The following is a 16,635-nucleotide window of genomic DNA, read 5'->3' as shown; positions in this document are numbered from 1 at the left end:
ACTTCAGGGATAAAGTGGTCATCATCATCTTCATCTTCAACCACCGTTGTCTCATGGAAACCAATATCATCTCCCTCTTCCTCGTCCTCATCATCTAAGTCAACAAGTTGGCTTTTAGCTTTGTCTTTAACATTAGGCACTTTGTTTAGGTTCCTTGGTCCTACAAATTAGTAAAGCTTGAATTTATTAAACTTGATACTTATTTATATTATAATATGTAATCATCTATTTGTATAATTTACCTCTCTTTTATTAGTACTCGTTCCTTCATCCTATTTAAAACATTCATGAACATCCATCCATGAGATATCTTCGGGGAGACATACATCCTCCTTTTCAGTAATCCATTCATCATCCAACTCCATGTCCGACAAACATATTGGATCATGTCTCCCCTCTTTCTTTTCTCTTTTGAAGTCGTGTATCAAGGTTGATGTTATATTTCACAAACACCAATGCATTCAACCTTTGTTGCTCCAAACGGTTCCTCTTCTTGGAGTGTATATGGTCAAAAGTGCTCCAGTTTCTCTCATATCCGGTGGCACTACATGTGAGGCTCAAGACACGAATAGCAAGATGTTGAAGTTCCAGGCACTCATCTCCATAACTTGACCACCATTTAGCTACCATTTAATAGAACAAATGAGTAATAAATAATGATGTAATTATTATATATTTTACTAGGTTATATTTTTCCTAAAAGTTACCAGGTTGCATTTTCTTCCTCATTAACACGGCTGCGGATATCCCAAACATCCCGATGCTCTCATTGAACTTTACAAGTTGTTCATGAATTGTCACCATTGTTGGCCTATCATACATCCTTTCAATGACATCATACAATCCACATTTGACTTCTTTATCAGCATTAAAGTTCTCCTCGAAATGAAGACAAGTTTATAAAATAAAAGAAAGTATGTGTTTAGTCATATATAATAAATGTTAGTGAAATAATAAAAATATATACCTAGGATTAAGAAAATATCCCGCAACATGAAGTGGCCTATGAAGTTGCATATTCCACCTAAGATCAATCTTGTCCCAAATAGGTTTATATCTTGACTCGACACCATGGAAGTTCACTTTTATTTGTTCTTTTGCCCGATCCATAGCTTCGTATATATATCCCATTGTCGGTTTCACATCGCCATCCATAAGTCTCAATACCTTAAAAATAGGAACTACACAACTCAAACAATATTTTATAGCCTTCCAAAAGTTGACATCAACCAAAATAATTCTTTCAACTAACTTCCCTTCATCTTTAGAAGCAAAGGTGGATTCGGCCCATTCATTAGAAGCAAACAACTGTCGAATTGGATGTTTTAACTCTTGAAATCTTTTCAATGTAAGAAAAGAAGTAGCAAATTGTGTTAACCCAGCTCGTGTTAATTCTTGACCACCGATGAACCTTCTAAACATGGATAACAAAACACAATGTCTATAAATATAAACGGTTACTTTTCGTGCTTTATCTAAGGTGTATTTGAATGTTTTTCCACCTCCTATGTCTTGCAACATCAAGTCAATCAAATGGGCAGAACACGGTGACCAATATAAACGAGGTCTCTCTTGCTCCAACTTTGAACTGGCTAACACATAAGCCGAAGCACTATCGGTGACGACTTGGACCACATTCTCCTCCCCAATTTCTTCAACAATTGAATTAAGCATTTCAAGTAACTTATTTGCATCTTTAGCAAATGAAGATGTGTCAATTGATTTCACAAATACCGTGCCACTTGGAATATTCACAAGAAAATTTGTGATAGACCTTTGTTTTCCATCCGTCCAACCGTCAGACATAAGAGTGCACCCCGTTTTCTTCCACTCTTCCTTGTACTCATTCAACCCTTTTTCAACACATTCTACCTCTTTCTTTAGGTATGTTACTCTCGCCTCATGATATGAAGGAAGTTTCAATCCTTTCCCATACTCCCCTACAAGTCTCAAAGCTTCTTTCCACAATGGAGACTTCACCAAGTTAAATGGCAACGCTTCACCGTATATAAGTCGACATAAAGCTCGAGTTACGGGCTCTCTATCCTTCAATGCTTGATTCATTGTTTTTTGTTTTCCTTTATTGAAAACAGATTTCACAGCCCCGTTCCCGTCACTCTCAACTTCAAAACATTCATCATCCATTGCCTTAGACTTGTTTTCCTCAAAATCCCTCAATAATTTTTTGAAAAGTTCTTTTGTAGCTTCATCAACCACCGTGCAAACAGAAGCATCGATTTTTGTTCCAGCAAGATGATTCTTCATTCTAAATACTCCTCCAGAAAAAAAATTATTGCAATAATTGCATTGCAATCTAACTCTATTTTTTGGGTCTACTTTAGTACAATGTCCCCAAGTGATATCTGGTTTTGTCTTTCCTTTTGGCATAATTAAACTCTACAAACCAAAGAACCTAATCAAAGATAATCACATTACTAAAAACAACCTGATCAAAAATAAAAAATTGCACACAGGGAAGAAAGAAAATGAGAACACATAATATTTGACCAGATAAAGAAGATAGACAACAACAGGGAAGACAGAAAATGAGAACAGGTTAAGAAAAAGTTTCTGGGAAAGAGTTAGCTTCCTGAACTAACTCACATTAGTTTTAAAAAACAATATATTCCGAAAATACCCCTGGGGACTCTTTTTGTCCCAAAAAATTCGAATCTTTGAGATAAAAAAAAATTGATTCAACAAATTTATTCACATTCAATATCATAATCTTATACAAAAAAAGTGAAAAGAAGGAAAAAACCTTACTTGTTAACTGATGAAGGATTGTGAAGTGTTGAAGGAGTGAAGGAGAATTGCAGGAAAAGTTAAGAAGAAGAATCCTAAGAAAAGTTAAGAAGAAGTATCGCATGTAAAGAAAAAGAACAAAAGAAGACTTAGGAAATAAAGAAGTCCAGGAAAAAAGAAAGGAAAGACAAGAAGTTCAGTTTATGAAAAGATGGAGAGTAGACATGAAGTTTAGTTTAAGAAAAAAAAAAAAGGACTATACCTTTTTCCACTTTGACTTTTCTCTCCATAAAACCCATCATACAGCTGGATAATAGTTTTAACCACAGGATAATAACTTTAACCATTGGATAAACGAAAGTAAGCAAATGTATCATGACTCGTCCGATTTACGAGCCAACTCGACTCGGTCCGAGTCGGTACTTGAACCGGAATTTTTTTACAAGTCAGAAAAAAACGCGTCACCTTACGAGTTGAACCGTTTTGGGTATCAAATGGCTCGACTCGTACGAGTCAACTCGTGACTCGTACGAGTTTAACAACTATGCAACACATACACACAAAATCATTACATTTGTGTTGCATTTCTTTTTTAGCTTTTAAAAAAATTGAAAGTAGGTTGCTGTAATAGAAAAGTAATTGAAGGTATAATCGTATTTGTTGGTTGATATAAAACGGTTGTTTACTGGAAACATACAAAGCAAGTTAATATCAAATAAATAAGTTTCTAAAAAGTAAAATACAGTTTAAGAAAAGCTGCAATGCACAAATCAATGAAAATATAGCATTCTGCACAAATTAGTTTACATTATTGACAATTATAGCAATATACTTAGAAAGTACATTGCCATTTTAGGGTAAAAAGGATAAAATGTCATAATAAATATATTTTATAAACTGGTAAAAGAAAACTGCATTGCTATATTATGGTTTTATTGCGATATTAAGTCATTGTTAGTTATAAAAAAGGGTATTATGGGAAGTTTTAAAAAAAATTAGTAATTTGCAAGAATCGTTCTTGTTTGAAAGGTCCATGTGTTAGTAACTTTACAAAAAGGTCTCTTTGTTAGTAACTTTACAAAAAATCTCCATATTTTTCAAAGTTAACAGAAATTATCATTATTTTAATTCATTGAGAATAAAAATAACTGTAAGATGCTATATTTGACAAAGGTAATAAAGTGAAAAAAAATAAACATAAATGGTCCCTGTTTAATATGAAATGATTGCAAATACATGAATGGTCCCTGTGATACTAACTTTCCAAAAAAAAACTCATGTTTTTAAAGTTTTATTGAAATGGTGCTTGTTTTGTAAGTGTTGGGTCAAAATATGGTTTATATTTTGTTTTTCTGGGCAATTGTATTTTTCTGTAATATTTTTGGAGTTTACGGTCATGTTTACGGTTGATTTTACGGCCGTAAAACCATTTACGGCCCATGTCCACCAAGTCCATGTTCCCCTTGTATAAATATAGGTGTTAGGGTGTGAGGAAAAGATTGATGAACATTAGAAAGTTTACGGCCTAGAGAGAGAGAAACGTGTGTGTGTGTGTGAATCTTTTGTATCTAGAACTTTAATTCATATCAATACATACAAGATTCATATTATTCTTCTTCTTCGTCTCTTCTATTTTATCTAACATCATCCGTTTGATTGGGATTCCGCACCATCAAACGGATCTAATTGATACACAGGCAAAATTAGGGACTTACAATTGGTATCAGAGCTTAGTTGTATCAGTCAGTTTTCTCAGATTTGGAGCATTATTTGATCTTATTTTTGAAATATTCTTTCGTTTTTGGATAGATCTCTGAAAAATAAGGGGGGTTTGTTCTTCGTGTTTTTCATAAAAAAGGGTTTTTGATCGAGTTTTGGAGCAAAAATCACTATTTTTGGTCGTAACCTGCGAGGGGGTGGCGGCCAGCAGCTAGGGTTTCCGAGGAGTTCACGGCCCGAGGTTTGCGGCTCGGAGTTTGCGGCCTCGGCTCGGAGTATACGGATCAGCAGTTTGCGGCTCGGTCTCACACGTTTCCGGCTTCTGAGTTCTCGGTCTCGCACCTCGGCCTCGCAAGAACCACCCTCGCTTTGCATTTAAGGAAATTAGACGGGACTTTGGAGTTGCTGGGGATCGAACCCACGACCTCCAGATCAAGAACAGAAGCGCCTTACCAACTCGGCTAACAAGTCTTTTGTTTTGTCTCTTCGAAATTTAAAACATAACCTGTTCCTTTCGTTCCTAATTTCACATTTTTTACACTTTTAGCCCAAAATTCAAATTTTTTTTAATTTTAAATCCCTTTTTCATCTAAAATTATATATATATATATATATATATATATATATATATAATTAAAATTAATAAATAAAATTATATTTTAATTTTTGACTTTTTAATTTTTGACCTTAAATTTTGACTTTGACTTTAAACTTTGGCTTTTTCGTTTAACTTTAAAATTTTCAAATTTAGCTTTTAAGTTTGACTTTTGAGTTTAACTTTTTAAATTTGACTTTTAAGTTTGACTTTTGAGTTTAACTTTTTAAATTTGACTTTTGAGTTTAACTTTTTAAATTTGACTTTTAAGGTTGACTTTTGAGGTTTATAATCAAAGGGTTTGACTTTTAAGTTTGATTTTGGTTTCTAGTTGTGCTTTTTAATTGATTTTAAGGTCTACGAGGGAGTTGAAACATGAAAGAGAGTCGTTATGATATGTTAAGACAAAATTTCAACATTTTCGATTATATCCCTGGAGAAACCCTCGAAACTCAGTTGCAGCGATTTACTACACTTATTACCGAGATGAATACAGCTGGGATCTTCTTGTCTAAATCTGAGATAAACAAAAAGCTATTGAATTCACTTCCAAAATCGTGGGATATTGACGTGGCTATCATCAAGAAGACAAAAGATGTCAATCGTCTTAGTCGAGCTGATGTACTTGAAGAACTTGATGCTTTGAAGTGTGGAAATACAATGAGTTCTGCAAACATCTCGGTCAATGAAGTTTCAGGTTCTCAATCATGTGAATTTCATGTACACTATCTAGTGAAGATACGATTAAATTTCTTCGGGAACAAATTGATTTGTTAAAAAGAGAAGTTGAGGGTCTGAGATATGAAGGATATCAACTCAGGAAACGACAGAAACCCCTGAAGGCTGAATTAGAAGCAAAAACCAAGGACTTTAGGAAGCTTCAGGAAGAGTATAGCAACAAGTGTGAAAATTATGACTATATTAAGAGACAACTTGCTACTGTAACTGAATAACTTGACAATTTGAAAATTAAGTGTGGAAAAACAGATGTTAGTTTTAAAAATTATATTGCGTTAAGTCAGACAGTCGAGTCCTTATTTGAAACCCAATTAAAATTCAAAGATAATCAAAACAAGGGTTTAGGGTATGATAGTGTTCCTCCACCTTTCAATCATAACTACACATCCATCCCTATGACATAGGAAGAAATTGCCAGGGAGGCACATCTTAAATATGGAAAACCAGCTGGATTTGTGTCAGGAGGTATTCAGGTTGAAAATACTAATGTGTCTACTTCATGTGCAGGTAAAGTAGCTGAAGATGAGAACAAGGAGAGCATTACTGAACAAACCAACATCTCTTTGAACTCTGAGTCTTTTGCTTTGAACTCAGCTGCTTCTGATCAACCTGTCGTTAAGAAATATAGGCCTCCAATTCCAGCGCAAAAGAGTGCCTATTGCAAGTGTGCATCTGGGATCAATAAGAGACAAGGCAAGGATACGCCACCAGGGGCAGGAATAAATAACTTCACAGTGAAGAAAAAGACTTGTTTTCACTGTGGAACACCTGGACACATTGCCATAAATTGTCCTAATCGTGCATGTGTTCCCTACTATGCACAAGGATGGCAGAACGCGCCAAGAGGGAGATACTCCAAAAGAAACATCTCAAGGTCACGTTCAGACCATGATGACTGGAACGCGCAGAAGGCTAAGAATCAAATCCACAAGGCCAAGAATCAAAATCCCAAGGGCAAGAAGGGAATGTCGGCCAAGAAGCCAAATCAAAGAGATGGTCCCGTAAAGCCAAAATCAAAGTCATCTCAACGACCGACATCAAGATCAAAAGCAAGTACCGAGCCACCCATCAGATCGAAAAAGAAATAGGTTAAACCCAACTATAAATGGGTTCCAAAGGCTCACTCTCCCAAATCTCCTAATGCTTCTAACGTTTCTACATCTTTTGTTTGTGATAAGCAAGATATGTCATGGGAGAGAGTATCGTGCGTTGATGACAAAGGTCGACCCAATTTCAAAATGGACTGGGTTCCAAAGACTAATTAATCCCGCTCTGTGTCGGAGCAGCTATGGAGGCATATCATCAGAATTTGGTTTGTTGGTAGTGGCTGTTCCAGGCACATGATAGGAGACATCTCTCAACTGTACAATACTCAGAACATTATTTGAGAGTATGTGTCCTTTGCGGGAAAGAAAGAAAGGAAGAGATCACAAATAGGGTTAGTGCTTAATGATATGAAGAATTTTCGGATCTGTTCTGAGATTATGCTTGATGTTCTCAGACCTTCTAAATATAGATTCAATCGGTGAATTACAGTTTGCGTGTTCTTCTCTATACTCCTGAGTTTTTCTTAAGTTGATTCGCTTTAAAGACGGATTTTTGTTTTAGGATAGCTTAAATTTGCGCATTTATTTTCGTTTCTCTCCTATGCACAAATTTAGGGGGAGAAATAAAAACAAAACAAAAATTTTAAAATTTTAAAAAATCCAAAAACATTAGAAAATCAGAAAATCCAAAAAAATGTGGTGTTAATGAAATGTGCTTGCGGGAGATGTTTTGGGAAATGAAATTAGGAAGTGATAACGGGCAATATGAATCGGCGTAACGTACCTAAGTTGAATCGTCTACGCTCTGTGTTCGATGCGCTGGTAGGCACGAAAGATTTTAAATGGACTTGACTAGGGAGAGTTGAACCTAATGAATTTAAGGACTTGACAAACTTTGACCTAGTTAGATCCGTTTAACCTGATGTCACGACGCTCGGATAGGTTGAGCAGGGAGATATACATGGAAATCTACCGGTCACATTAAATAACCTGTATCTAGAACTGTGGATTCACTTTTCCTCGATGTGCGGATTCTGTCCTTAATTCTGGTTGGATGGGGCGACTGGTAAATTCCGATAAATTAGGTCTGTAGAATATCATTTTCTTTCTTTCCGTTTGTTAGTCATATGTTGTCTCCTTTGCGTGACTTCCAATCCGACCTTGTACACAACATATGCAACTCTATTTCTCTGCAGGCTATATATATGAAATTCCTCTTATCTGTTAGCCATATTATGTCTCCTTTGCGTGACCTCTAATCCGACCTGGTACATAGCATATGCAACCTTCTACTTCTCAACCCCTCTGAAACAATAAGCAATAGAATTCTGAATCTATCCTCTCTCTGAATGGTTGTCTGCTCACCCGGTGTAAGGAGTACTCTAGAAGTTCTTGATGGCTGGGGCATATCAGGAAGCGGGAAACATGTTCTAGTACACTAAAAATTGAACACATACAGATTGTCTGTAGATTTCGCTGCTCGATTTAGGTGGACAACAATATCCCTGGTTGTAGTCAGTTAAATGGTCTTAAGAAAAATGTATTTAAGAATTAGGGCCAATCATGATAGTAATGTTACAATTAGATATATGCATGTATCATGTCATTGGTAAATTGTCCAAAATTGTCACAAATTTTTCGTGTTTAAGTGGACCATAATATTGGCGATCGATCAGACGAAGATGTAAAGATAAGGGTACCGACAAGTGGAATAAGGTTGTCCAAAAACTTTGATCCCAAATCACTCTTAAAGTTAGCTATTACTTTGGTTTTTGTTAAGTTTGTTCATAGTGTTCTTCTAATTTAAATATTAGGGGAGAAATAAAAAAAATCAGAAAATTAAAAATTTTTAAAAAAATTAGTGTTATTTATGTTTTATTTCTTTTTCAGAAAATATGAAAAATCCAAAAATATTTTTGTTTTTGTTTAATTTGTGTGCTAAGTTTTCTTTTAGTTTTGTTTTGTCTTGAAAAGTGATTTCAGGTGAAGATGAAACTCATGGAGTTTGTGTTGAAGATTTCTGAGCCAAGGCTTTGTCCGTGAGCATCGAAGAATTCTCATTCAAATGAGCAAGAAATGAAGATTATTCTTTCAACATTCAATCTTTCAACCCCAGAAGCAAGGTGAAGCAGAAATTGAAGATTATGTGACAGATTGCATTGAAGCCTCCTCAATGAGTCTGCTGCTATCTATGAACCTGCTGAAGTGATCCAGAAGATTTGTTCTCTCTGATGTTCTCTCTGAAGATTCTCAAGCTGAAAGCACCATCTTTCAAGAATCAATACGTCAAGCCAGCTCACCCAATGTGCGTTCAATGCCAAATTCTGAAGAAAACCTCAAGTGCTCAAGATGAAGTCATTCATTGAAGATTCATATGTTCATCCTGGTGCTGTGAAGAAATAGAAGGTTAAAGCTGAAGCCAAGCTCCCATTGAAGATTGACAATAAGAGCTAGCTACTTTTTAGGGGGAGCTTGTTGGGTCGATTAAGAAAAGAAAGCTATAAACCAAGGGGGAGATTGTTGGGTCAAAATATGGTTTATACTTTGCTTTTCTGGGCAATTGTATTTTTCTGTAATATTTTTGGAGTTTACGGTCATGTTTACGGTTGAGTTTACGGCGATAAACACCTTACAGCCGTAAAACCATTTACGGCCCATGTCCACCAAGCCCATGTTCCCCTTGTATAAATATAGGTGTTAGGGTGTGAGGAACAGATTGATGAACATTAGAGAGTTTACGGCCTAAAGAGAGAGAAACGTGTGTGTGTGTGTGTGTGAATCTTTTGTATCTGGAACTTTAAGTCATATCAATACATACAAGATTCATATTATTATTCTTCTTCTTCTCTTCTATTTTATCTGACATCATCCGTTTGATTGGGATTCCGCACCATCAAACGGATCTGATTGATACACAGGCAAAATTAGGGACTTACAGTAAGAATTAACAGAAAGTGTCCATATTCATAATTTTAAAGTAAACAACAATGTACTTTGTAGTGTATGTCTAGTTGTCTAATATAACATCATTGCATTTTGAATAAAAGTAATTGTAAGATGATATATTTCACAAAGGAAATAAATAATGAACTTGAAAGATTAAAAAGGACGATGGATTATGAATTTATTATTGATAAATTATCATTACTTTTTTTGGCTTTTGAAATATAACCATACTTTGCTTCAAGTTGTTGAGAGGTCCTTCCACCAAGCACTCATGCTCCTGGTCTCAACATAAACAAAATGATATTTATTGGGGGAATGGTATTATTGTCTTTTCATAGATGTTATAGGGTATGACCTTATAGTGCGTGAGTAAGCCATTACATAATGGTTGTTTACTAAGAACTTTTGGATTTCCAAGAATGACAATACCATATCGAGCACGAGTAAGTGCAACATTAAGCCTACGTAGATCATTCAGAAATCCAATACCCTAAAACACACAAGCCAACCATAATTAAAATCTCATCACCCCATTATAAACCCTAAATTAAATACAGATCATAGCAATGGGTAAAAACTATATGTGTTGTCATTTTGTATAAAGAAAATGTAAGTATGTTGCTATTGAGAGTTAAATATTTGTTATTATTCGGAAAAAATATTAACCAACCTGATGTTTGTTACTTCTGACGCATGACGAAATAATGTAATCGTTTTCCCTCCCTTGGAATGAATCCACACTTGTAACCTGAGTATACATGATGTAACTCATAAATTATATGAATTTATGAAAAAATGTGATTACCTCAATGTCCTTGTAAAGTAAGTGCACCGTTTCTTGACATGTAATTAACAATATATACATGTTGGCCTTCGTATGGTGTTATAACCCCTATCTGCATAATATTTATGTATAATAATAAATTAATTATATCCTATCAGTGCCAGTTATTTTTATAAAAATATATATACCTGACTTGGAACTACACTTATTAAAAAAGTAGTCTCTATTTTTTCAACATTTGCAGCAACTGTTCTGTTAAGATAGAATGTCCCAATAGCATTTATTTCTTCTTGTCCCATCTTACAATATAAAATAAATTAGTGAAATCAATACATAAAAGAACATTAAGATTTAACTTTTAAGACCATTTTGCCCTTGTCACGCATACCTGGACATAAAAAAACATGCAGTGATTTGGGACAGGCCATGGAAAATCAATGCCTGTTGATTGCCTTTCGTTTATGGTAACTCCATTTTGGAGGGTATCTTCGTAAAAATTATTCGAAGGGAATTCTGAAAGACATGGATGCATAGGATATTGCACCTGAAATTTTTCAGATGGAATAAGTTAACATTTTTTTTATTTTGTAAAAAGACGTATTTGCCTTTGTCACACATATTACTATTTTTTAAACCTGTAATCTGATTGGTTTTAGACCAAGAAGCACAAGTCTAACCTTGTTCATCGTTTAATTGTTGAAGCTTGTGAAGTTCACTCTTTTCAGATGTATCATGATGGCGAACCTTAAATGAAAACATATAGAATTCAAACTATTAAAAATCAAGCGTGTAAGAGTCATAAATGTATACAATTTGGAACATTAAGAAAAAAGAAACCTGAAAGAACCATAAAGCAAAAAAAAAGGCATATCATCGACCACCTTCTAGACATGACAATAAATCATAACATACAAAGATTTCAACGCCAAAGAAATATAAAACATGTAATATATAAATCAATCAAAATTATTATACATGAGAATGGGAAAATCAAAATATCATAATCATACCTAATTCCCATGTTTATGGTTATTTTTGTCCAAAGGCTCAAGTAAATGATTGAATCTTGAAAATACAGTTCACATCTTTAACCCCTTAATCATACAAAAAATTGCCATTAATATTCAATAAGTTATACCCTGGTTTACAATATCATCATAAAAAAGACCTAGTTATTACTCTCTCTGATGTACAAACATGACATGATACAAAAGGATTAAAAACAACTCTATGGTTACTCAAAAAAATCTTACACATTCTTAGACAGCAAAGATAATTGATATGAAAACTAACCGCATGATGCCAAACAAAGTAGTAGGAAAAGTGATGTCAAAGATTTGAGGGTTTGTTTGAAGGTTTGCTTGAATCAAACGGAAATTTCAGGGGTGGACTCGTTGAAAAAACTAGTTTGAAATCGCATCTTTTACTTCATGGTATTTCAAATTTGATTTGGGTTGGAATTCAAAGATTTAACATGTTGATATAGGATTTCCATTCCAAATGTTGGAGATAATTATAAAAAAGAGTAAGAAGGATTAGCTTTGGCTAACACGTGTTAAGATTGTTGTGTGCCTTCTGTACCTTCCATGGCGCTTCAGTTGCGTAAAAGAAGTGTTCCATTTTGACGACCTAACTTTGTAATTAAATAAAAGATGCGATTGAAGATTAGTTTTAGAAATGATTTTGTTCCTCATTTATTCTTATTAGTTGACAGAAAATCGTTGAGTTAGTTCCTGATTTATAGCCTTCAATTTTGAAACTTGATAAAAATGTGTTGATTGTATGCGATGGCTTAAGAGGAAGGGAAAGTGAAAGTGGAAAGGGCATCGACGGAAATTCACTTTGGTATTTTGAGCGGGAAAAATCAATCGGGGAGGGCTTAGAAAATGTCTTGTGACAAAAACCTACTTATTTATTAGATTAGGGGATTTATTAAATGTATTAAATATTATCATTTATTGTCACATGCTATCTCAAGTGGTAACATATAAATGGTCAAAGAAAAATTTGTCTTTGAACATTATTTTTATAAATTTCTTAACACTTTTAAAACTTCTTATATAACATTTTTATGATTATTTTTTCTTATTGGTTTTTCTAATATAATGTTTTATATTTAGTTTATATTTTAAAAAAAAATTGTTATATGTTCATATAATTTTCAAATATTTTCTAAATGTTTTAAAATTTTCTTACAAGTTTTTTATTTTCTTATTTTTTTACATTTATATACAATTTTTTTTTATAAATTTCACACAATTATTTCTAAACTTTCTTTTACAACATATTTAAATTGTTTTATAGATTTTGTATGAAAATTTAATACTTTTTGTAACATTTTAAAATATTTTCGTTAAATACTAGTTTAGAACATTGTATTAAAAAATTAAAAATTTTATAAACTTCTAATTAAAAAGTGTAAAAAAGTTGTAATAATTTTTAGAACGTCCCAAAAATTCATAGTAAATTTTCATTTTTAAAACAATAAACCATACAGACGAGTTGTTCCAAAACCGATCAAAGTAAATATATTATTTAAACATCACAGTAACTATTAAAAATTGTTACTGCGGAAAACTTTGGTGGATACGGTGCAGTAACGTCGGACTCTTCTCTTTCATACTGGAAGTACCTGAAATCATAAACATAAAATTTTAAGCACAAAGCTTAGTAAGTTTCCCAAAATATCACATACCATACATACAATAGAGATTGATATGTGCCAACCATAGTCTTGTTATTATACCATGAGTCTTATCATGGCCTTCATTTGCCATGTCGGAGGCCAAAACCTTGGGTCTTACAGACAAGTATCAAGAGCCACCTATTGGTCTTCCATGCAGGTATCATAAAGACAACTAGCATTCTACATATAACTGCCAAGGTCCATACCCTTGTCTTACATACAATTTTTCGGGAGACATGTCCAGTTCTTTCATGCAGATACCAGGGGTTACCAATTAGTCTTCCTATATAACACAAACCAGCAGGACAAAATTGGTACCTTCGACCCCTGAGTATAGTGAGGAGACTCACCTGAATCACAAAGCCGACTAACACTCAGCTCAAAACCGTGTCGACCACAAATAACTACTCTCTAGCCAAATGATGAGTGCCAAACACTTCCTAACAATCCACACAAGTCAAACCCTAAGTTTACCTTCTAAAATAGAGATTGACCAAAAGTTAACCCAAGCCAAATATCAATGGTCAAAGTCAAATTCCATAGCCCAACAAATATTCAGCCTCACGTCATGATTAGCCCTTGGTCACGTCGTGAGAGCTCACTCAGTCCGATTCCAACTTATCCCAATTCAACCTAGCCAACTCAGTTAAGGAAAATCACCTGATCTTACCTCACGACGTGAGCAGCCTCCTCTCACGTTGTGAGCCTCAAAATCTCGACAGAAACGGGATCATTCAACCCTCACGTCATGAGACCCTATGTCTCACGTCGTAAGCATAGTTTGAAGCCAAAATGTCACAACTAGCATTTTTGCTAGGAAATTACACTCTCATGTAACAACTCACCTAGTGTAATAACTTGTACCCTAAGACAATATCATACTATATGCTCATTCAAATATATCTCATGTTTTCAACTAAGGGCTGAAAACCCTAAGAATCTCGGTTTGAGTCCATATTGGATTGGGATTTCCTTATTGGGCATAATGGACCAATAAGCATCCAATTCAATTATTTTGGACATGGAAACCCTATTTGGATTCTAAATGGACCCAATTCACAAATCTATAACACTTTGGACCATTTGGGCCTAGAATGATTCATTCTAACCCTAATGGGCCTTATTGGGCCATAACTAATCCAATTAACCCTAGTAAGCCATAAATCGATTCTTTTACGCCATTTTGGGCCATGGACCATCTAATGAGCCCATTGGGCCGAAAATTTTCTCTATGGACTTCATAATTTCGAACCAATGAAAGAATTGGGCCAAACTAATTCATCCTCCTTTCCCCTAGCCCAAATCTCGGCCCATGTATAAAAAGAGAGAGAGAGAAGGTAAGAGGATTAAACTTACATGTGCCACCTCAATATTGCATGGTGGTTATGCATGCACAATAACCGCCATATAACAATACAAGTTCCATGTATCTAGACAAGAATTACTCTCTCTCTCTCTCTCTCTCTCTCTCCCCTCTTCAAACTATCGGCCATAAGGGCATTTTACCCTCACTCATCACTTTCAAACCCAACATTTTCTCTCATCTTTCCTCTCAAAACTCAAAGAAGTTCTCCAAAAAATTCCCCTCCAAATTTCGTGAGTTGTAGGTGTCATCAAGAACATTTCATCAAGGTTCAATACTCTTGGTAAGTCCTTAATTAAATCTATGGCTTAACTTCAAGATTTCATCAAAAATCTCTCCTTAGCTCATCTCATTTCGTGATCCATACTCTTGAAAACTTCATAGATTTCGAAAAGCCCTTCAAGGTGTTGCTAGGACCAAAAATCTCTTCACTTCTTCTTCAAAACCGAAACATCAAAGCAAAGGTGAGTTCCTACCCCCTTGTTTTCGATTTTCATATGATTTTTAGGGGAGAATACAAGTAAAATGTGTAGATCTATGTGTTATATGCATGTCTTGTGTGATTCCTTAATTTATTTTGTAAAAATGTGTTAGATCTTAACAAATCTCGACATTTTAAGTAATATTGAGTATAAATCCATGAACTAAGACACCTTATACATCAAACTATCAAGTTAAAAGTGTTATATGTTTAAGATAATAAAATTTAAGGCAAAAACTTTGTTAAGGGTCAAAATTGTCAAGAAAACAAAAGATAAGGGCAAAAAGTGACATTTATGTTTTTATGGGGACCAAATAGGTCCTACAAGTATAAAAAGGGATTTTTATGTTAAACATACTTTAAAAAGGGCCAAAAATGCAAATTTAAGTTTAATGGGCCAAACTTTTGGGCCTTACGGTTTGGGCCTAAATTTGCGAAAAATGAAGTTTTTGGGATTAAAAATGTTATTTGAGCAAAATTTGATTCATAAATGTAAAGAAACCAAATTTAGGGGTGAAAATAACATTTATTTCCAATTTTGACCAAAAATGTAACTTTTACCAAAGTTGGGCCGAAAGTGTAAATTTTTACAGACAAAGGGCTGAAAATGCACTTTTCTGTAAAACTAGGTCTTAAATGTCAAAATATATATTTTTGGACTAAAACCGTGAATTTCTAGATATTTGGGACAAAATTGCAAATTTTTATAAATTATGGACTAAAGTGTTATTTTTACAAAACTTTGGGCTTTAATTGAAAATTTGAGGCTTATTGGCCAAGAACGTCGTTTTTACAAAAATGAGACTTTTTATATTCAATTCGGTAAAACTCGAACTAAAACGAACAACAAAATAATAACAAATGGACGAAATACACCGATAACAATCTTATTGGGCCTAATATTCACATTACATGGTCAATGGGCTTTAAGGCCCCATTCAAGTGTATATTGAGCCCAATATTTTTCCATGACATGTTTATTGGGCCTTGCGACCCATTTACATGTTAATTTGGGCCTGAGCTATGGGTCACATGTTTGTTGGGCCTTGGTGGTCCACTTACATGCCTATTGGGCCTAAATTACCCTCTTACATGTATTGGACCTTTGTGGTCCATTTACATGCTAATTGGGTTTGGACTGAAATTCACATGTTTAGTAGATCGTAGCTATACCTTTACATAATTATTGAACTTCGTATACTTATATATATGTACCTTTTGGATATGAAAGCATACAACATACACGTAAACATTAAACATGGTATGAAAGGTTGAGAATCTAGTGAGACTTGTCGGCTGACACCTTTGAGTGTACAATCGTAGCATGTAGTTATAACTAGAGTTTCCTGGAGGGAGAGCGGGAGTTTGTGTATAGATATATACGGGGTGATCCCCCACGCCTTAGTTGTTCGCTACAGCTAGACTAGGCCTGTCTAGGGCGACAAACCTTACCTACATCAAAACCGGCGCCTGAAAACGCCAAGACAGACGAATTAGTCATTATCAAGCATGGTCGTAATGGCTTACTTAGA

General features: G+C 34.5%; 1 protein-coding gene across 1 annotated transcript; it reads right to left on the bottom strand.

Annotated features, from left to right (window-relative positions):
- Nucleotides 1–513: 513 nt before the first annotated feature.
- Nucleotides 514–2,407, bottom strand: LOC145094551 (uncharacterized). The gene is made up of 2 exons (XM_079032702.1): nt 708–2,407; nt 514–623 (listed from the first exon to the last, which is right to left on the bottom strand). The coding sequence occupies exon 1, from the start codon at nt 2,386–2,388 to the stop codon at nt 943–945; it is 1,446 nt and encodes a 481-aa protein (XP_078888828.1). The 5' UTR covers nt 2,389–2,407; the 3' UTR covers nt 514–623; nt 708–942.
- Between the last annotated feature and the right edge of the window lie 14,228 nt (nt 2,408–16,635).

Source organism: Lactuca serriola, chromosome 3 (assembly GCF_051521515.1).
Source record: "Lactuca serriola cultivar US96UC23 chromosome 3, Lser_US96UC23_V15, whole genome shotgun sequence".
In the NCBI taxonomy this organism is placed as follows: domain Eukaryota; kingdom Viridiplantae; phylum Streptophyta; class Magnoliopsida; order Asterales; family Asteraceae; genus Lactuca; species Lactuca serriola.
This window is presented reverse-complemented; position numbering and strand designations above follow the sequence as displayed.

Bases quoted from the DNA above. Each gene is read 5' to 3' on its own strand.
- LOC145094551 (XM_079032702.1), bottom strand. From the start codon at position 2,388: ATGCCAAAAGGAAAGACAAAACCAGATATCACTTGGGGACATTGTACT.